We start from the raw sequence: 22891 nt of genomic DNA on the forward strand, positions 1-22891 counted from the left end.
TAGGCCTACTAGCTCAACTATAGAGTATAGTGACTCAGAAAATAAATGTATTAACAAACAAATAAATAGTGAGAACAATTTATTTTATGACTCGAGCAGTCGCAAAGACTAGTGCTTGTTTGCATCTAAACGTCTGTAAGCTGTGAGAAAAACATTTTAATATTGGCTTCCTGGAAGGGGCCGGATAAACAGAGGACCGGTAAAACCAAGGCCGGGTATGAGGGGTTCTACTGTACTTAGGTTTACGCTAGGCTAGAGGGAAGGTATTGAGGTTTTTTTTTATTGAAATGTAATAGCTTAGTATGAAATAAACAAAACTGCCAAATTTTATTAAAATATATTTATAAACAAGCAAACTACAACAGTGTTTTTATTCTCTATAAGAATAACATGGGAATTTTAAATTTAAAAAAATTTTTAATTATCTCCGTAACCTTAAGGCATACAACAACACTTCAATATACAAAATTATTTCTTTTTCTAAGCTCTACAAAATGGTTTGGAAATAAATTGTGAAATTTTGGGTTTTTAGTGTTAAAAAAGGGAAAACCCAAATTTTACCCCATAAATCCCCGTTTCCACAGTCCGATCATGCTGGTTTGCGATCTCGTTCAAATAAACAGGTTTACATGTTTGTACCACCCGTGTCTAGAACGTACCAGGTATGCCTTATAGGAGAGGTACTCTTGTATAGCTGCAGACACACGAGCAGGCAGACAGTCAGACATGACTGAGGCTCCATCATCCTCTGCTTGGAACTGTCCCAACACTTGGTCAATGGACTCTGGAGGCACCTAAACAAAACACCACTCTATAGTGTATGCCTGGTAGTAAATGTTCTCTATTTAATCTGTATATATTTTTAGATTGAGCATAAAGGTTTACGGAAGCTTCAAAATGGTATAGATTTTTTGTAAACTGTATTATGATGTTGTGTTAAAATAGAATATGGGAATACAAAAAAATGAATATAACATATACAAAAATGTCCTGGGATGGTTTAATGTTTCAAAAAATAGGCTAATTAAGATGGAGCTAAAAAATTTGGTACAAAGTTACTGGGCAATAAAATAATTTTAACCCATTATTCAGTGATACGCTACTCCGTCAGGGGGCACGGCCCGCTAGGAGTCAGAAGAAAATGTTAAATGTAACCATAGGTAGATAAGCTCATCAAATTTCACTCCACGGCATTGTATTCCACTCATAAAGACTGTTAATTTGATGTGCATATTGTCATATGCTTATTTATATGATTTTCTCCCAACTTCTAGAAGGCGTCCCCCTGAGAAGTAGCAAATATAAAAACATTGCAAATTTAATGAATATTTGAACAGCTGTCATTTTTTACTCGGTCGTCTGTTTGAGTTGGGTTTTGCGGCATTGTATTTTACTAACAAGACCTTTAATTTGATGTGCGTGTTATTTTGTTAACATATGCTTACATTTAAAATTTTCTGTGGAAGCGATTGAGTGTGGAAAGTTCCTCGAGTGCAGCAAAGGCAGTTTGCACTTGTGTTACACATTATATTTTTCCTACAGCTACTATAATTCATATAAATAATTAGTCTTTCAAACACATATACAACACGTTTTTAGGTTAGGTTAAATCATAGTCAAAGATTAAATCCAAACATTGAACGAAATGGGAAACGCTGTACCACCTGATCGTAGTTGTAATATTTTTAAGAGTTGCCAACTAGAACTTATTTTCAAGTTTACACGGATTACGTACATAACAAAAGCACGCGGTTTTGTTTGGTTGGAATAGTGGTGTGCATTAAAGTAAAAACTGTGCGCCAAAGTAAGGCTTTCTGTAACATAATCTGTGCAAGGAAGCCCACTTTGTCATGTGATTGTAGGAAATAATTGTTTTTGTTAATAGTGAGCAAAGTGGCACTTTGCTGCATACGAGATAAATGTTTACGCACAAGCCGCAGGTGAGTGCAGAATGTTTCTCGAGTGCAGCAAAGGCCATTTGCACTCGTGTTACACGTTATATTTTTCCTACAGTCACTATAAAGCGTATGAATAATTAGTTTTTCAAACATTATACAACACGTTTATAGGTTACGTTAAACGGAATGGGAAACACTGCACCAGCTGATTTTAGTCGTAGTATCTTTAAGTGTTACTTATTTTCAAGAGTACATGTATAAACAGTAATCACCAGTATAAACTGAATAAAAAAGTAATTTTGTAACTTTCTTACTTACGCACCAAGAAGAAAACAGTTTGTATGCTTGTTCATACAACTTCTTTCTTTTCAGGAAACAGACTTAATGAAACATGTTTTGCAGTTTCTGCTACATATTTATTCTGGTGTACACATATATTCACAATCACTGAGTTCATTATTCTCAAACATGTTAGGCCCACTTATAATTATTCTTTCAAATACTACACTTTAGGTAATATTCAAGCCAAGCGTTGAACGAAAATAGAATACAAACACGAAATGACACGAAATTTAATGCATTAAATCGTAGTATCAATAGTCAGCTGATCTTAGTAGCAGTATCTTTAAGTGTTGCCAACCTATTTCCAAGCGTAAACGGATTGCGTGCATAGTAAAACCACGCTGTTTTGTGTTGTTTGGTTGGAATACTGGTGTGTGGAAAAGTATAAACCATGTGACAAAGTATAAACGGTGCAACAAAGTAAGTAAATGCAGCAATTAGCAGCTTTCTGTACGTTCAGTGTAATATCTGTAATATCAGTGCAAGGAAGCCACCTTTTTTCGGTTGACTGTAGGAAAAGTAAATTTAGAGCAAGATAACATCAGCTGATTGATTTGACCTTGCTCTGAATTAGAGCTTTGTAACCAATTATTTACTTTGATTTTAACTGTTATAAAAAATCACTACTTTCCTACAGAATGATAAAAACGTTATATCAATTTAGGGCAACAAATCTGGTGAAAATCTAAGAGTTTTCAATTAAGTAGCAACAACTTACCTGACTAAAAGCCAACTTGGCAGCTTGTATCTTTCCCAAGGCTAGAAATGTGCGAATAAGAGCATTGGTCTGCCAGATAGCCTCAGCCCGCTGGCCTGGGTACAACACCACCCACTCCAGGGCAGAGATCTTGCGTTTGTCCTCGTCTGTGATCTCATCATTCAACTGTAGCGACAGGCTCACCTCATTTATTTGCTCATTGCTGTAACAATAGGCAAAAAAACTAAAATTAAAGATTTGTATACAGCAAAAGCGTTTAAAACTTATTTTAGGCTCTTTTTGTTTTTTAAGTCGCATATAATTCACAATAAACCATAGAAAGAAGAGGTTAAGTTGTTAATACAATCAATAAACATAGATAAATAGATACTAATATAGAGACTAATAGATAAATCTCCTACAATATCAGTAAAATGTTGAACATCTCCCAGCAAAGATGTCGTCATTGTCTTCAGCGATCACAGAAAAATCTTATACACAGTAGACCCCGAATATCCGACCATGATGGGACCGAGCCATTATAGTCGAAACGGTAATTGACTTGTGCGACCATGGTAACACCTGTGAGTATATTTTGTGGTCTCGGCAATACTGGCAATTGTCTCCTGCCACCATGGCAACACTATTATCATAATAATTATTTATTTTATCATAACTAAATATACCCCCGCCGCAGTAAACCTGCAGAAAAGCGAAATTAAATTTGTATGAATGGGTTTTTACTAAAATATTTCTATAAAAAAGGCATGTTTATTCCCCGTTTAAATAGTACGAGGTGTTAGCCCGTCCTATGTACGGGAGTAGTCAGTTAAAACGGTGTAGGCCTATAATTCAGAACAGCTAGTTTACACGTATAAAGACAAATTTTATTGCAGCCTACAGTAGAAAGAGTAATTATCAATTGAGAAGTGTATAGGCCTAGTCAATGATATAACCTTCCATCGCATACCTGTACCTCTTCCATAATCAATATCGCCACAATACAATTACTCATACTATACACAATTTCCAGTAGGTCTGAATTGAAACTCCCTAATATAAAACGAAAACATCCAATAAAATTCACAGTACACATAATTATAACGTTGGTGTCCTGACATTATTAAACGAATCGTCCACACACATCCTTTATGTCAGTTTCACTGCATCAATTGCTAAATAAATAAGTGTAAACAAAGAAAAGTAAACACAACAACATATTAGTTTGTTTTGTAAACAGCTGAGTCAAAAATAATATTCATTTGAACAAAAGAACTGGTCACATGTCGAAGGAATTTAAAAAGTAAAAACGCTAGTAAAGCTAGTGACGTAGTTAATTGTCTATGTTTATTATCCATTCCGTTATCAGTTCCAATATCCTTGACAATTAAACCACCCTCATTGAATCAATGTACATCGTAATTCCCCATATTCATTTATTTAAACTATAAAATATTCAGCGCCTCCAACAACCACAACTAAACACACGCCAAACAACTTTTTTAGATTTCATAAAAGGATGGTTAGTCTAATTGCGGTATCCTAGGTCAATGATGACGTTGTGTTCAATCTATGTCATTCATCTGTGTATATCTTTGGATAACACCCGTCTGAGGTTGTAGTGGTAATTTAAAATCGTATTCCTGAGGATTCTTGATCTCCATCTTTATGACATCAATATTTCCGGGCCTAATCCAAACAAAGTTCAAGCATTCAAAAACATTGATTGTAAACAAAAAGCTGCCAAGATGAATTAAAACATGTAAAAATTGTGATTTTCCTACCCTTTCCAAAAAAGTTGTACGGTAAAATAATTTGCATATCTTTTTTTAAACTCGTGTACAGAGCCTCGACTTGTACACATCGATGGTGTTACTTATCTCGGTGGTCTACTAATCTTACTTATTTCCTATAATCAATGACAAAATAAGAGTAAATAAAATAACCTCATAGTTCCATAGTTTATATTTAACCAGCTGTTAGTTAAAACATATTATATTGCTCTAAAACAAATCGAAGATTACAAACATTGCTTTAAAAAATAATTTGAACATCCTAGTATTTTACTATGTAGGTATATTAAATTCATCCTCTTACAGAAGAATTGAACGTATCAATGATTAGCATTACACATAGTATAAATAAGTCAACCCTAAGTATGTCTTTACATTTTTATCCAAATGCTGAATTTGTGACACAAAAGCTGAATGTTTACAGCTGTTATGTTAAGCAAATTATTTTATACCAAAGGTTGTTTAGAATCTTAGCGTCGGCTGCTAGACTTTAAAAAAATTAAAACCTAATTTCTAAAAAACTGGGACCCTAAACTAAAATTATGGCTTCGACATTCCCTAGTTCTCAAAATTATCTTTCTTTCAACACAAAAATCATGAAAATCCGTCGAGTGGTTGATTCAGAATCGTGAAATAAAAAAACACTGTTTCGTTTTAATATTATAGATTCTATTTAAACAGTACTTAGGTTTGCAGCTATAGAGGAGGTAAAAAGTGTTTTTGTATAGGATGAAATAAATAAATTTGCCATATTTGATCAACTTATATCCATAAACATGCAAACCACAATAGTTTTCTTTTCCTCCATAACAATAGCATAGGAATCTTGTACTGTTTTTTTTTATATTTTTTTTATTTATCCCGTAGCCTTTGATTTTACAACAACGCTTCAATATTCAAAATTATTTGTTTTTAAGCCGTACACAATGGTTTGATTAAAAATTGGGCATTTCCATGTTTTAGGAACACAAATTAAAAAAAAAAACCAATTTTTAAAAGTTGTAAATCCCTATAGGGCCTACAGTAGAACCTTGATAACAAGACTCTCATGGGGATTATTAAATAGTACTTGTTATCAAGGTTGACTTCTTCTTGGGGTTTGCAGTAACATGTGATAAGGGGTCAAATAAATTCAAGGGTATTTACAAAATTACACTTGTTATCAAGGGTGGCATGTTATTGAGGCTCTTCTTATCGAGGTTACGCTGTAATACGTTTCCTTGACCCGATCTCACTGGTTTGCAAACTCATTCAAGTTTATACCACCCTACACCTTCAAGCCAAATTTCATCAAAATAGGGCCAAAATTACTCAAGTTATTGTGTTTACATACACATCTATATAAATAAAATTAGAGTTTTGTCTGTACATTGCTCAGAATCATAAATTTTGAGGTTATTTTTACGTTTTATACATTAAAGAAGCCGAAACAAGTCTCATCTCAATTTCTGTCTGTCTTCCGTCTGTCATGGCCCAAGAGCCATTTTACGCGGCCTTTGCCTGAAAAACGAGAGTACCTATCAAGATCCGAATCATTTTAATGTATTCACTGGATTGGCGTGAGTGTCTTTAGCTATTAAAATATGGCCTCACTACTTTGTAAATAAACTTACTGATGTTTAAAAACTCAATTTTGTGAGATTTTTGTCAAGTTTTCTCCCAATGTTTATCACGTAATCATCTATGAAATAGCGAACAGCTGTTCGGATCAAGATTATTTTTCTCTAGCTGTCACTGATATGTTTACATTGAATGTTGTTTAAAAATGCTGCAATCATTTCCGATCACGTTTCAAAAGCAAATCCAAACGAAGTTGGATTAAAACTGTTTTTCCTTACATAACGGATTTAATTAATGGCAAGAGCAATAATGTGTAGGGTAACCGTAAATGAAAATAGAGATTCTTTGTGTATACAATTTTTCTTGAGTTTTGATAACCGGGAAAAAGACCTTGAATCAGTGTTGTATATGGCTGGGAAACTTACATTTTTTACATAATCGTTACCAATAGCTTACATAAAAGGTTTCAACTCATTGACGGCACTTCAATGGTGGTTGTGTAAAGTGTAAAGTGATAACTGCAGTGGGTGATAGTAACAGAGGTTTACGGATTACGGATCAAATCGCTTTTCCAATGTGTCTTCTCAACGCTATGTGCTGCTCGCTGGACCATACAGCCAATAGACCAATTGCCCATCTCTTGGGTTCGTAGGCCTAAACAATTATTCATAAGTTGGTAGCGCATATTACTCAGTGTTCCGTAAGGACAGGACAAGAGCACCTTTGATAATGAAATTTCCCACCTGAATGTTTAATGGCGAGGTTGAGGTATAGTATTTTAACTATATATCGTTTGGTTAGTTAGGTAAAGTTAACCTTACCTAACTAACCAAACGATATATCGAATAAAACAATGGAATAATCAATATTACTCATTTGGTTGTTTGTGCCAACAGATATGGAAGTGTACCCCTCATAGATCTATTACGCATTTTTTTTTACTTGAAACTGTCAGATACTGTATTTGTTTATACTTAATAGTTTGGCCAGCATATCTGAAAATATGCAAACCAACTGCTGTTCTTTATATAGGAAGGTTTCAACTGACCACTAAAAGATCTCCGTGCGTAGAACGGGCACACAGCTAGTACATATATAAAAATTTTAAGTTTTAACGGATAGAGTTTTTAGCCTCTGGGGACATCAAAACAAAAAAGTAAATCGGTCCCATGCCCAGGTTTTACCTTGACACCTACGGTAATAGCTATTTCCTTATAGAAAAATTGGTAAAAAGAACAAAATGAATCCTTATTCCTTACTTTTATAAAAGACTTATTATGATAGTGGATATGCATTTTAAAGACATTTTAAGCAATTTTATCTACACAAGAAAATGAGTAAAACACTACCGGATATTTTCAACAACTCGCTGAGTGATGGACTCTATTGGAAGTTGCACTTGCTCAGCGGCCTGCAGAGCAGCTTTGCGCAGGTCAGACTCGTCTATGTTCTGTAGGAACTCTGCGTACAGACTTATCTGGTCCTGAGGTGCCAATGTGGCTGTATAGTGAGCTACTAACACTGGCTCCATCTGCTCCATCAGCACCTAGAGTAACAAAATAACAGTGCAGTATGTTAAACTTAACACTAGGCATTTGATACGTACTGACGGAATGAATGACTACAGTTCGGCCGCTTAGAAAACGACCTGCGCGCTAATGCTAAACCAATGCTGGAGGAGGTCGCTTTCTAAGCGGCCGAACTATAGTTAGTTTATATTGATACTGATACGTATAAATTATTCTCTGTACCACAAAATTAAATTATTCACATTTTTGGCTATCCCAGGTTTAAGTATTTGAATTATATTAGATTACCTTTTTTGTATTGCCTGTGTTGTTGAGTAAGGTGTTTGTTGTAAAGTACGGTACAAGAAAGCTACCAAATATACAAACGTGTAAATGTAAATAGATCGGACACCCTCCTATATACCTTGACATAAATAATGATGATCTGATCACCAATCTCCTGACTGACGGGTTGTCCTAACTGGCGCAGTATGAGCACCATGTGGGCCAGGAACCTGAGCATCTGCGGCTCACAGTCTGGCTGACTGGCCCAGTCTAGCATCTGACTCATGAGCTGTGGCAGCTGGTCCAGGATCACCAGCTTCTGTACCACTCTCGCTCTACTCCTAGCCTCCTGTCTGACCACAGCGTCTGCGCTGCTGTCCAGCACTGCGAATGTGTTCTCCATGGACAATCTGTGATGCATACACAATGACCTCACTACCATGTAGGTTATCACATGTATTAAATTATATTAACAACTATAAATAACGATGCAGAAAACCATCAGCCTAAGGAAGTGTCTAGTTAGTTGCTTTATTGAAATTGTATTCAAACAGATTTGTAGGAAATTTTATGCTTCTACATTCAGATTAAATAACCTAGACCAATTAAAGACTTGGCCTTTCTGTTACAAAAATAATATAAAAATTACTGGATTAATGTTTCAAAGCCTAAAATTAAATAAATACCACTCAATACAGAAATAATCTACAGGAATCAATTGATTATCTATTTTGAGTAGTTATGGAGCATTTTAAAATTTTATAAAATTAAAATTGCCAGAAACTAGGGATTGACGGGATTGAACTTTTAGTTCGGGACGGGACGGGAGGGGATTTTTATTTCCTTCCCAATTTTTGGAACGGGACAGGACGGGACTTTTTCCTGTGCATACCTTTTGTTTTAAGTCTTGAGTTTTACATTTACCAAAAAAGACAAACAAAATCAATTTGTACCGTTTGTGGTACTGATCTATAAAAACTAAAATACCCCTGCCGCAGCAAACCTGATGACTAGTCGAATTTCCACCTGCCTGTTTTGATTTTCTATTTAAATAACATTAGGGTGAACGGAGTACCTAGGTTTGCTGCTACAATGAAACTAATAAAGTGTATTTTTTTGTAAAATATTATTAATAGCTTGGTAAATTTTAGGGATGGTCAAGTCTCGAAATTTCGGGAAATTTTCGGGAAATTTTCAATCTCGTTACACGAGACGAGATTACTTTTTGGCCGAGATTTTTATCGAGACAAGAATAAAAATAAAAAAATAAAAAAATAAAAAATAAAAAAAATTAAAAACGCCTGCAGAAAGTCAATGCAATACCCGCAATACAGGAGCGTGTTGTAGTTGCGTTTCCTTTTCGAAGGCGTTCTTATTTAATTAATTCTTTTAATGTAAATATTACTTTCATTATTTTAATAATATTACTTTAATAACATTTGAGAAGTTTTGTTAAGTGTAAGCAGTGTGAGGAATGTTTTATTACTATAAAAAAGTCAAAACAAGTAACTATTTTATAAAAATTAATATTGCTTTTATTTTATGATTTATTTTATTTTAGGATAAGTTGAACTCTATCCTAACTGATATCACCATGTTTCCTAATCGTAGGCATTTTTAATAAGTTAGGCGTGATTAATAAAAAAATGTTGTGCTGATGTTATTTAATGAAAGATTGTAAATATTCTTGCCTATTATCATTATTTTAGTATTTAAACAGTCATCTAACAATGTTACAAAATCAGGTAAAAATTTAGAACGTGCATTTCCCGTTGTGTATGAGAAGAGAAATCTCGTCTCGATCTCGTCTCGAAATTTTATGAGAAATAAAAAATCTCGTCTCGTCTCGTCTCGAACTAAAAATCCAATCTCGTCCATCCCTAGTAAATTTATTTATTATATAAGTTTGATCAAATCAAAATATATTAAACAAGCAAACAACAACATTTTACAATATTCTTAATAAGTTAAATAACATGGGAATTATAAATTTACAATTTTTTGAATTTTTGCCGTAACCAATAACCAATCTACTGCCAATCATTGCCAGCTAGTTGGTTTAAAAACACTTAGATAAACTAAATTATTTGCTTTTTAAGCTCATTAAAAAAGTCTAGAGAGAAGTTAGGGAATTTTCTGTTTTTAGGGTCGAAATTGAGAAAAACCAATTTTTACCCCATAAAACCCCCTGTAAAACCTGTTGCCATGGTCCGATCATGCTGGTTCGCGAACTCATTTAAGTTGATCCCGCCTTACACCTTTAAACCAAATTTCATCAAAATCCGATAAAAAATTACTGAAGGTATCATGTTCACAGACATGATACGGTGTGATATACATGTGATGTATACATATATATACAGTTTATAAATTAAGTACTGAAACAAATCTGTATTTTTTAAACCAAAATAGATAGAAATATTCTGTGTGTGGCACTGATTTTTAACAAAGGATCCGCAATTTTTAACATCAAAAATATTTTTAACCCCCCTAACAGGGTAGGGGGTAGGATGTGACTTATTTTTTCAAATAGCAACCCCTATTAAGTGACCCCTCATTTTGAATGGTTTGTCTAGACATAAGCAATAGTACAAACCTGAAGTCGATATGTCACCCTTAGCCAAAATGGCAGGAATTTTCACATTTGAATTGGTGAAATGGGTGCTTTTTCACCCAATCAGTTGTTTAAAGCCTAGGTCTTACCGTGCCACCTACGGCAATACAGTAGCTACTTCCCTATGGGGAAATTCTCTAAAATGGGTAAAAATTTACAGGTGAAGAAACTCGTGACTCGCGGTCACGTCGCGATCGTTGTAATAATTGGCGGTCACAGCGGGATCGTCAGTATGACTACGATGAACTATCGTGAACATCTCTAGGGATTGCGGTGTAATCATCACTCGCGAAGCGGCAAATGCGCCAACGATCGGATCAAATCCTGTCCTGAAAAATTCCCGAATAAAATGTAATCCCGTCCCGAAAATCTGGAATATTTCTTTCCCGAAAATTTCCCGAAATTTTGGGACCTGAAAACCACCATCCACCAGAAAACTACCAGAAACATAAAACCTTTTGTGTATTCAGTTTTGTATCTCGACTAGTGGCTGGCCAAGCAATAAAGTTAGCAATTTCCGTCAGTTAAAATTTAAAATATTTCTTTTGACAAAATTGTCAATAATTTTGAATACAGTAGAACTCCACTAATCCTAACTCGGCTATTTTGACCGTGCCATTGCCTATCAGTGACAAAGACTATTTGCCATATTTGTGTGTAGATCATCCCATAAGCTCGTGGCAAAAATCTTGTCGTTGATTAAATGCTCGGCTATCACGGAAACGTAATCATCGTTTCCCGTGATCATGGAAACATTTAACACCATCCTCTGCAATTTTGGCAAAACACTGAACGTTTCCAATAACATTATCATTGATAGTTTCGTCTTCAGCAATCCTTGAAAACCCCAGTCACAGAAAAAAATCATCATTAACTTCAGCAATCATGGCAAAAATAATACATCTCCTGAAATCGCGGGCATATTATCATTGTCTCAGGCAATCATGGCAACTTTATAGTTATTAGGGGCCTATATGCGATCGTGGAAAACTCTTAAATATCTTCTGCGGTAAACGAAACATCGTTGCAATTGTGGCAAAATATGGAACTTGTCTCCCACGGTCAGATCAATAAATTTGGGTTAAGCAAACAATTCATGGTCATTTAATATGCTCCTCGGATAATCCAACCTTTTCACTGTAGGTACCAACGTTGGTCCCGGTTGATGATATCTGAGATTTGAAAATAGATATATAATTCTATGCAATAATTCTCTGAAACCAGCTATCTAGTGACAGATACTGAATTTATAACATTGAGAAAATCAACTTTACCTACAACCATTTATTTAACTAGCCTTTTCAATTCAAGTCAAGTCAAGTCAATCATTTATTTTCACATAACGTTTTACAGATCCAGCATAGCTGGGAAACAGGTGAAATGGTCATGGACAATTAAAATACATAAAACTATAATAACTATACAATATGCTAAGAAATCAAATATATACATCATTTAAAAAATCATCAACTTTGTAATACCCTTTATTAAGCAGCAATTTGGTAACTTCTTTTTTGTATTTTTCAAAAGATTCTGAAGATTTAATATTATCAGGCAGTTTATTATACAGTTTTTTCCCTAGGTATTGTGGAAGGGTTTCTAGTGAGGTACGGTAAGTCTATGAATGGGCAGTTATAAATCATTTCGATGTCGTGTTAAATAATTATGGTTATGGTTTTCATTCATAAAATATTCAAGATTTTTTTAAATAAATATTAATGTTTGCAGGATATAAACAGACGGAAGTGTTAATATTTTCAAATCTCTAAATAATAATTTACAGGATTGCCTAGGCTTTAAAAATGTCATAATTCTAAGGATCTTTTTTTGAATTTTGAAAATGGTTTCGGCATTTGAGCAGCTGCCCCAGAACTCTATTCCATACAACATGTTTGACACAAACAAAGCATAATAAACAATCATCCTTGTTCTGAGGTCAGTAACATCATAGACAAAAAGAATTAAATATAGACTGTCAGCCGTGCTGCGGTTGCCATGGTTACCATAGGTTCCGGCGCACACCGCTGTAGTTTACGTAGCGTGTACGCCGTAACTACCGTGGTACTCCAAGCGGTGTGCGCCAGAACCTATGGTAACCGCAGCACAGCTGACGGTCTATATTTAATTCTTTTTGTCTATGGTAACATGCTGCAGGACAGACATCTGGAAACAGACTGTATTTAGTTTATTAGCTAAAACTGATGTGTATTTATCCCAATTTAAAGTGTTTAATACCTGAATAACTAAAAATTTTGTAGATGACGTTTCATTAATAATTTCCCCTTGAAAATTAATATTTAATTCGATGGTTTCTCTGTCATGAGTAGTTTTGAACCTGACAATTTGAGTTTTAGAACAATTTAGACTCAGACCATTTGCTCTGAACCATTTGTTTAAATCTTCAAAAGTTTGGTTTATCAAATTTTGTAAATTGTTAGGGCTGTTTGATTTTAATATAGCTGTTGTGTCATCTGCGTATAGAACAAGCTTTGAGTTTATGTTAAAAGGCAGGTCGTTAATATAGATTAAAAACAACAAGGGTCCCAATATAGAGCCCTGAGGTACACCACAATAGATCATTTTCTATTTTGAAAAGTTATAGATGTTATCTTTAAAAATAATAGTTCTTTGAAAGCGGTTTGTAAGATAGGATTTCAAAAACTTCAAAGCAATTGGAGAAAAATTGTAAAATTTAAGCTTAGAAAATAAAATATTATGTACAACACAGTCAAAGGCTTTTGACAAGTCACAAAACATTCCAGCAACATTCTGAGACTTATCAATGCTGCAGCCGACCTCCCACAAGAAGTCAGACAGAGCCTGAGTTGTATTACGTCCTGATCTAAAGCCATATTGTTCTCTTACAAAAATGTTATTACTTTCAAGGAAAAAAGAAATTTGCTCAGTATTAATTTTTTCAAAAACTTTAGAAAAGGAAAAGGCTGGTAAGATGGAAATTGGGCGATAGTTATCTGAGTTTGTTTTACTGCCATTTTTATGAAGCGGTTTCACATCAGCATATTTTAACTGATAAGGAAAAATTCCACTTTCAAAAGACTGGTTTATTATCTGACTTGGTCCAGAAACAATGTTGGCAGTTTGCTTTATCAGTTTAACAGGAATTTCGTCCCAACCAGCTGACATTTTGTTTTTAAGAGTAAAAATTACTTTTGCAACATTCTCTCTGGAAACAGGCTGAAAGTTGAAATGAGGTATGTAATGATTATTGAGATTAGTATCGCAAAGAAATTTGTGGGCATCTAATTCATTGAAGAGAGCAGAGTTAAATTTTGCAATGTTGGCAAATTTATTATTAAAGTGTTCAGCTATTTCTGTGCCATTACCAATTATGCAATTATTGTCTTCAATATTACTGAAACTGGATTTATTTTTAAGGACACCTAGCTCTGAGTTAACAACTGCCCATACAGCTTTACTTTTATCTACAGAGTTCTTAATGTAATTACTGTGAGATAGTTTCTTGGCTGAGTTACAAACAGATTTGAACACCTTTTTATATATCTTAAAATATTGAATAAAATGCTGGTCATTTGAATGTTTAGCTAGCATGCATAGTTCTCTTTTTCTAGCACTTGACACCATAATACCTTGGGTGATCCACTTTTTTGATTTTACATTATTTTTACAATTTGCTTTAATGCTTTTTAAAGGGAAGCAATGTTGAAAATCTAACTTAAATTTTTGCAAGAAATTATCAAAATTTTTTTGGGCATCATTAAGTACAGTGACATTCCATGAGGATTCATTAAGCACTTCTAAAAACCTTAGCGTGTTTCTTTTATTAAATATACGTTTTTTTAAACTATTGCTAGTGTTTAGCTCAGTTTTTAACCCACAATCAGTTAAGATAAACAAGGATCTATGGTCTGATAATCCTAATTCTATATTGCAATACTTTGAAAGGTCTCTTCCTCTATTAAAAAGTATGTTGTTTATACACGTTTGAGATTTTTGATTAATTCTGGTTGGTTCATCTGAGTAGTACATATAGCCATGACTTATTATAACATTTAAAAAAGAGTTTTTATCTTGCTTGTTTTTACAATCATTCAGAACATCAACGTTGAAATCACCTGCTATATAAACAAATTTGCTTTTGGTTTCCCTTTTTAATAAAACAAAAAAACTGTTCTAACTTTTTTAAAAATAATTTAAAATTACTAGCATCTGGTACACGGTATATTGAAATGATGACTGATTTTGAACTTGGTATCTCAATACAACATCCCTCAAATATTTAATCTACAAAATATACATTTAAATCATTTCTCTCCTTGACTACTACATCAGACCTAACTAAAATACAGGATCCACCATGTATACCTTCTTTTCTACAGTAAAAAGCAGCTAAGCCAAAAGAATTTAAAGCATTAAGAACAGCTATTTGATCAGGTCTTAGCCAATGTTCTACGAGACATATAACATTTATATTTGTGTTCTGTAAAATAATATTAAGATTATTGAGCTTGTTTGGAATCCCGCCTTGTATGTTTAAGAGCATAATACTCTGAAAATTCTTATTTTCCAACTTATCTAGGTTGTGAGTTCAGTTCTTGTTGTTCTAAGGTTCAGTTCTTAGAATTAAAAATATTCACTTAAACAGAATTGTTTACTTACTTAACAGCATTGTTTCACTTAACAACATGACCTCTCTTAGAAGTTCTGAGTAATTGTTAGTAATTAAAAAAACTGTCGTAGATGAAGTAGTGTACGCAACTAGCGTAAATAGCTTAACCCTTTGTGGTCGAATGGCGACTTATACTTGCCGAAACAAAAAATTTGACCTCAAAGGATTTACAACACTTGTAGAAGGCTCGTACCTTAAATTTCTACTTGTGTCGTTAACACTATCTTTATTGTTGCGTAAACTACTTTGGCCTATAGCCTGTATATTACAGACAATGTGGCTCACTTGTTGTCCCAGTATGAGTCAGGCATGGGAGTGTACTCTCGCAGGCTGGTGTTGCGCACCTCTCTCTCCACTATCTGGTCTACGAGTGTGCGTGTGTGAGCCCACAGCACATCGTCCCACGTCTCACACGCAGGCAGCAACGCGTGCAGGTTACCACACAGACACGCATACACTGCACGTGCATACCGTCCTGCCTGCACGTTCTCTGACAACCGCCACGCACACAGCTTCCATATGTCTCTGTCCACATAAAAGGATCATATAGCTACAGGCTAAAAGTCTTATTACAACTACATTTTTCAGCTTAATACTATGATAAATGTTTGTGAACATTGTAACATTATGATAAATGCACATACATAAAAAAAATTATGGGTACTATCATTTAGATAATACTTAATACTTCTAGTCTAAATACTTCAAAACATTAAATTGCATTTTGAAAAGAAGATTTGTGACAAATTAATTCATCATACTATGGCATTACGTCAGATTCATTATCTCCACTTGAGCTCAGCTCGATAAAACATCTCAGGCTTGCACACTTCAAATTCCAACCATAAATATACTCTACAATTTGAAATGGCATACAATTACCTATGAGGATTACCCTCGACCGCAAGCTTCTCAGTAGTCGGCACCTTGGTAGCATAGTTGGGATCGTGGTAGAGACGCCAGCCGTCTAGAGAAGCCGCCCGCCACTGCTGGCCACAGTGATGACACAGAGCTTGTGCTCGGTCATTTCTGCCACATCTCAGTTCTGCCAACACCTGCTTCAGCAGTCTTGTCTCGTCCTCCTACAACACAACCACATTATCAAGTAGTAAGTATTAATGTGTCAGTACAAAATATTGTTGACTTTTAATACCAACGGCTGAAAAATTCGTTCTTGGTAGTCCATAACTTATCTACATCATTTAAATCTCAATTAAGATATAGCTGATGTCTGAGAAACAAGCCAAACTCTAGGCGGATGATAACTTGGTAACTGCAAAACTGTTTTGAATGTGAGGATGCTCTAATCCAAAACAACTTCCTGGCCTCCATCTCAACCCTTCCTTGGATGAAAATGCTGTTAGTGACAGTGAAATGTTCTACTTGTTGAGTATCATGGAAAGTTATAATAGTCTTTATTCAGCCATTAGTTGCATCATAGTAAAATAGGCTATGTCAACATCAGACTCGCAAGGTTATAACCTTACACAAAAAAAATACAAATTGACATATGAGACATAATTGAACAGAAAATAAATCAATAACATTACAGTATGTTTTACCTTAAAACAGGTTAATAGCTCTATTTCCCTTTTGCAAGCATCTTACAATTCCCAACCAGTAGTGGGTATGAAAACATGGCTGAAGTTAGTTATTGAGTTTATGATGCGAAATCAGACTTCTGCATTCAGGTGAGTCTGCTACCCTTACAAAAATCCTTAAAGCTTTAAGCACTGCATGGCTCCGTAGATATCTGGAGTAACAGATTTTACTCAACCCTGGTACAACTATTAACAACTCCCTACCATGTCTAGATCATGAAGAGGTTTGCCTTCTCGCAAGGGAGCATCAGGATCAAGCCTCTTGACTATTTCTCTAGTGCTTCGGTAGGCAACGGTCTCATTCTGTAACACACAAACCACGGTAATGTAAACAATAACTTATCACAAAACAAGGTAAATATATCTATTATTATTTTTAACATGACATAAAAAGATAGCTTGTTAGTTAAAAAGTGTTTATTTTGTTGTTGTGGACGTTATCAGTTATAACTAATAATATGGTATAATAATTACCTTGTTAAGTAATCCAAATTTTGTTGATGTTAGGTTAAAAACCTACATGTTTCACCGTAGGTATGGCATTGTCAGAGTAAAAAAACATAAATTACATTCACGACGTGGAAGGTCGCGGCGCAGGTAGTAGACTGAGTAGTATCGTTTATTGTAACGATAATCAACCAAATTTGTATTATTTGACGAGGTAATCATACCATAATATTATTAGTCATTTATAGTAATCCAGGGGCCATCAACATGAAATGTTATAAATTATAGGTTGTATAAATTGTAGAGTATGAGTATAACCTGCGCAAAAGAAGGACTATATAAACAATTCCAGACAAACCATACAAAATTAGATTCAAGCCAGTAGAGTTGAACAGCAATCAGCCCATTAAAGCAAGTCACAATAGTTTTACAGTTTAAAATCAAAAATCAAACCAAAACAGATTGAGTGTTTTGACACAAATTCTTTGACATTGTTTTATTTTGAGGCTTATATATTGATGAGTCTTTTTTTTTACTTGAAATCCTACATAGTACTTGTACGATTCAAGATTCTTTATTTGGTCATTGAACAGTTATATATAATTAATTGAAAATGTATTTAACATCAACCAAAGCAAAAAAATTTATAATTATAGTAGACAATATAAAAAACAACAGATTATCATCTTAATCAAATCAATATCAACAATCAATGGACTAGAAACATTAATGAACTGCTATATCGTAGTGAATAGAAATATAACAATTAATAACAATTAACAAGGAACTGAATCATTTAGTGCAGGGGTCGCCAACCTCCGCCAAATGGTAGCATAGGCAACTAGGCCTACAAAATTAATATTTTTTAGTGTATACCTCAATCGTTTCCCCCAAATGCGGCAGCACCCACAAGCATAATTTGTAGTCTCAGTGATATCACAATCGCCTACTGCGATCTCATACAGTATTACGAGGGAGGTGTAAGGTACCAAAATTTAAGGGGGGTAAAAATGTAACACGATTTAAAAAACACCAGAACTTACCCGATTTTAATCTACAATAGCCTACTCCTAGGCCTATGTGTTGGCCATAGCTTGGGCTATGGGCCAAAGAACGTAGGCCTATTTTTAATCACAGTGAAGCACATACACACACTCACACAATGTATTTATCGATAATAGCCCTCCATTTCACCAAATTAAGTTAAACCGACCGATTTTACAAGTATTTAACGCCGACAACAACATGGCATAGATTCGAACTGATGTTTGTTGACAGACGACAACTAGACCGGCTCAACAGTTAAATATGGGCGGGAACGAAGGATTTTAGTCAAAGACAGGATTATTCGATTGAACGCCGTCTTCGAAGTAACTTTGCAATAACATCTACGCTTGCACGATAATCGACAATTCGTTTACTGAAGGTTAGATACTAGTTAGGACTTTTTACGTATTATTTTATATACGTTCAACACACGCATTCTCGTTTTACAACTATTTTTGTTTCAGGACTAGATTTTTAAACCTCTAAATTTAATAACTTAGACTTCACCGACTTTGGCTCAGACCTGCCAGTTCCTGCCTGACAGTGACTAGCGGTTGCTATCGTACAGTTTTGTTTTAACTCATTAGTTTCAAAATTACGATTAATCCTTTCGCTTAACGAATAATTATCACGCGCAACTGTTTGATTAATTTGCTGTTTTAATATCCCAAGACTTCTCGACTGAGTTCTAAACCCCGTCTTTGGCGGGTGAAAGAATCAAGTCTGGGAAGTAGGCTGATTTGAACAATCAGCTATGAATATTAGCATCAAATCTATTTTTAACCGTATCACGATAAATTCTCCGTTCGATTACATTAATTAGGCCCCCGACGACTCTGTAGAAATTGTTTTTTTTTTTACCTTGTGTTCGATATTAGATCAATTACCAAACGTCCTTAACCACTTGTTTTAAAGTTTAATACTGTACGAGTATTTATATCGCATTGGCTAAGATTGAATACTCGTCGGTAGGGATGGGCGAGTAGTGTTTTTTTGAGTCGAGTCGAGTAATTAGCCCTAATACTCGAGTATCGAGTCGAGTCGAGTCGAATAGTTCACGAGAAAATCAACAATTTTATTTTACATATATTCCATCTTCATTTTTACGAACAAAGCATTTCTCAATTCACCAAAAATAGACCTGGTTAAAAACTTTTATACCATATAAAAAACACAATATGTATGTGTATCAAACTTATATTTTGGTGTTAAAGGTTTATTATTTATTGCAAAAAATTGCAAAAATATGGAACTAAATGTTTATTTTAAAATAGGCCTACTGTAAATGTTTGAATTTGACTAAAGCATGAGATCTAATAAAGTTTCCTCTAATTTATAAATAGGCTTATAAGTATTTATCTAAGTCATTTCTCAGTTTTTGTATTTATTTGAAATTCCATGAAATTGTCTTAGTTAACTCATTAGTTTATAATTTTTTTTAATTACATACCTAGCCTACATCTTGGTCTACAAATACTCTTTGTAAGGTAAGTTTTTTCCCCCAAGTGAGTAAAAACTAACTTCCTATATAATGACATTTTCTCACTAATTATATATCTTCAAAATTTGTTTAACTATGAAAAAGTCACCAAGTCTAGCTGAAAACATAATCATAAATGAGGATATTTTTGAAATACAGAATAACTAATCAAACAATAGTTATTTGTGCAACTAGTGAGAAAAGTGAGCAATTGACTCACTCGAGAGAAATCCTTACTCACGAGCCGTAGGCGAGTGAGGAATGGTTTCTCGAGTGAGGCAATTGTACTTTGAACTCGAGTTGCACATTATAGTTTTCCTACAGTTACCATAAAACAAATAAATTGGTGAAGAAACATAACCTATTTTTACACAAAAGTAAACTTTTAATGTAACATTTAATTTGAAGTGACAAATACAACAGTACAACAGCTGACCAGCTGATTTACAGCCAGTGCTGCCAACATATTTCGCGCGCATACGACGTTGCCTGCATGTTGCGCTCACTATTTCGTGCCTTCACGTTGCAAATCTGGAGTGAGACAAAGTAATTAGAGTGAGACAATGTTAACATTGTCTCACTGATGAGCGAATTGGCCACTTTGCTTTCTCAAATCAGTGAGAGAACATGTACATTGTTAGGTAACTGTAGGAAAAATGTCTAACACTTTTATTTCTCCACTTTTTTTCCTTGAAAATGTCAACAGTTTTTCACTTATTTTTAATAAAGATTATCACTTATAATTGTTTTAAAGAAGTCCAGATGTGTGAACTTGAAGAGCAGACAAGAGACATACGTCACTGCCACAAAAACTCTTCTCTACTGTGAATGAATGAACTGTTTATTGTGTGAAGCCCCACCCACTGTCTAACGGGACATGGGGGAGGAAAAGAGAAAGTTTGGCAGAATTTGCCCTTGTTCTAAAGCCTGGTTCACATGCCCTCCCTCACCCTCGGCCTCAGTCGCTTGCAGATTTCCATTACACAAGAGTGTTAATTATTTTGAAATACTGTAAATGTTTGAATTTACTATGATGAGATCTAATAAAGTTTCCTCTAATTTATAAATAGGCTTAACTTTTTAAGTATTAATCTAAGTCGTTTGTCAGTTTTTGTATTTCATTTTAAAAGCAATTGCAGTTATACATTAAAAAAATTACAAACATCTTGGCCTACAAATACATTTTGTAAGGAGAGTCTTTTCTCTAGTGAGTAAAAACGATCGTGGTCAAGGAATGAACTGTGCTAAAACAGCACATTGTCAATGTTTACAAAAGTATTTTGACTGAAACCCTGGTATTTTTTTAAAGACATTGCATAATAGCCTATGTCGACGTCTGTGGAGAAAAGTATGGCAATAGATAGGTTTTACTTTTAGCCTACAACAAAGATTATGTTTTGGGACTAAAATCTCTAAAAGACCGAAAGAGTGCTTTTAACAAACATTTCATAGTTTTATTTAGTAACAAAAGTGTTTGACTATGTTCCCGATTATACCAAGAACAAGGTTCGGCAGAGTGGATTCACTGTGAACCGGCCTGCCTGGCCCTTATGCACGACGTCACTACAGTATAACGTATAACCTCCGTGTAGGGGTGTCAACAATGGATCGGAACAATCGAAGTTTTGAACCTGTCTGTAACCTAGTTTTTAATACTTAAATACTCATTTTTTATAAACAAACACGTCCTACATATCGGATCTCGAATCACGACATTTATCGATACCCTTTCCACCCACAATAAAACATTAAACGATGTCAAAGCAATCGTCATTTGCTCCATTGAAACACGAAAGTCGATTGGCTGACATGGTAGTGCACTGACGCCTCCCGACCAATGAGAACTGTTGTTACATACTTTTATTGTCAACATTCACCAATCGTTTTAACATTACAAAATCGACACGGACTAAGGCTTATAATATTTTTCAATAAATACATTATGATATAGTAGCACTTAAAACTTCACTAAACTCTTTAATCAGGTAGATAGTACAGATCAAAATATGGATCTACTTTTTGGCGCAATATAAAGCAAGCCTAACCATACGACGATGTTAAAGTTTAATGGTTGAATATAATTTTTCTAATGATGCGTATAATGCAGGGATTATTAAACTGAAAATTTCGACGTGTTTAGGTTATTTATTTTGTACTAAAAATAAAAATAATACATCTAAATGTCTGACTTATTGATACAGACATTGTTTAGTATAATTAATTCCGTGTTGGCAGGACATTCGCGCGCCGGTTGTCTCTTGCTTGAGTTGAGTCTGACATCTTGAAATGTAGATTCGTAGATTGTGTTAAGAAATGCTGAAGCTAAACAATGTCACCGGCACCGTCGCTGTTTTGAACTAGATAGTTTATAAGTTGGCTATGACAATTGTTAACCGTGATGACAAAACTAATACTGTAGCTATACAGTAAATAAATGTTAAAATAAAATATTTATCCCTGTCAGGTGTCGGTATCATCGGAATCGACTTTTGACAATCGAGTCTTGGTACCGATACCAATGTCCAAGTATCGGTGGTATCGATGACGATAATCGAATCATCCCTTTTTACTAGTAGAGCTGTATCGTGACGTAATCGATGCACCGGGATTTTGATGCATGCTGGATCGAATCGGGATTCGATGCATCGCACTCGCACACCTACACCACTGCCTATCACCCAGTGTCAGCTCAGCTGTCGGCGCTGTCGCTGTCAGTGAAATGGATGACGCAAGCGATGTCTAGGTTGCCGATTATTAGTAGGCCTAGTATGTCAATATTTTAAAGGGGTTAAGGGATTAAATAAAACTCAAACATTTTCCTTTCTTACTATTTATTTGTCAAATATCAATGAAAATAACGAAATCGGCTTAACGTCTACTACTCGACTCGCGATTATCTTTAACTACTCGACTCGACTGTCGAGTATTGCCAACTACACGAGTAATTACTCGACAGTCGAGTACTCGCCCA

At 34.6% G+C, this 22891-nt stretch overlaps 1 protein-coding gene across 2 annotated transcripts in view; it reads right to left on the bottom strand.

Annotated features, from left to right (window-relative positions):
• LOC128985815 (nuclear pore complex protein Nup107) overlaps nt 1–22891 on the bottom strand; it is a 55508-nt gene that overhangs the window by 17515 nt on the left and 15102 nt on the right. For both annotated transcript variants that reach the window (XM_054405726.1, XM_054405716.1), the window contains exons 7-13: nt 17151–17249; nt 16228–16427; nt 15631–15870; nt 8223–8493; nt 7640–7836; nt 2959–3160; nt 660–794 (exon numbers count right to left, since the gene is read on the bottom strand). In XM_054405726.1, coding sequence (XP_054261701.1) covers nt 660–794; nt 2959–3160; nt 7640–7836; nt 8223–8493; nt 15631–15870; nt 16228–16427; nt 17151–17249 — 1344 coding nt within the window. The remainder of the gene's footprint in view (nt 1–659; nt 795–2958; nt 3161–7639; nt 7837–8222; nt 8494–15630; nt 15871–16227; nt 16428–17150; nt 17250–22891) is intronic.

The sequence above is a fragment of the Macrosteles quadrilineatus genome, unplaced genomic scaffold, assembly GCF_028750875.1.
Source record: "Macrosteles quadrilineatus isolate MER2022 unplaced genomic scaffold, UCM_ALF_1.0 Scaffold_1__1_contigs__length_201487025, whole genome shotgun sequence".
Classification (NCBI taxonomy): domain Eukaryota; kingdom Metazoa; phylum Arthropoda; class Insecta; order Hemiptera; family Cicadellidae; genus Macrosteles; species Macrosteles quadrilineatus.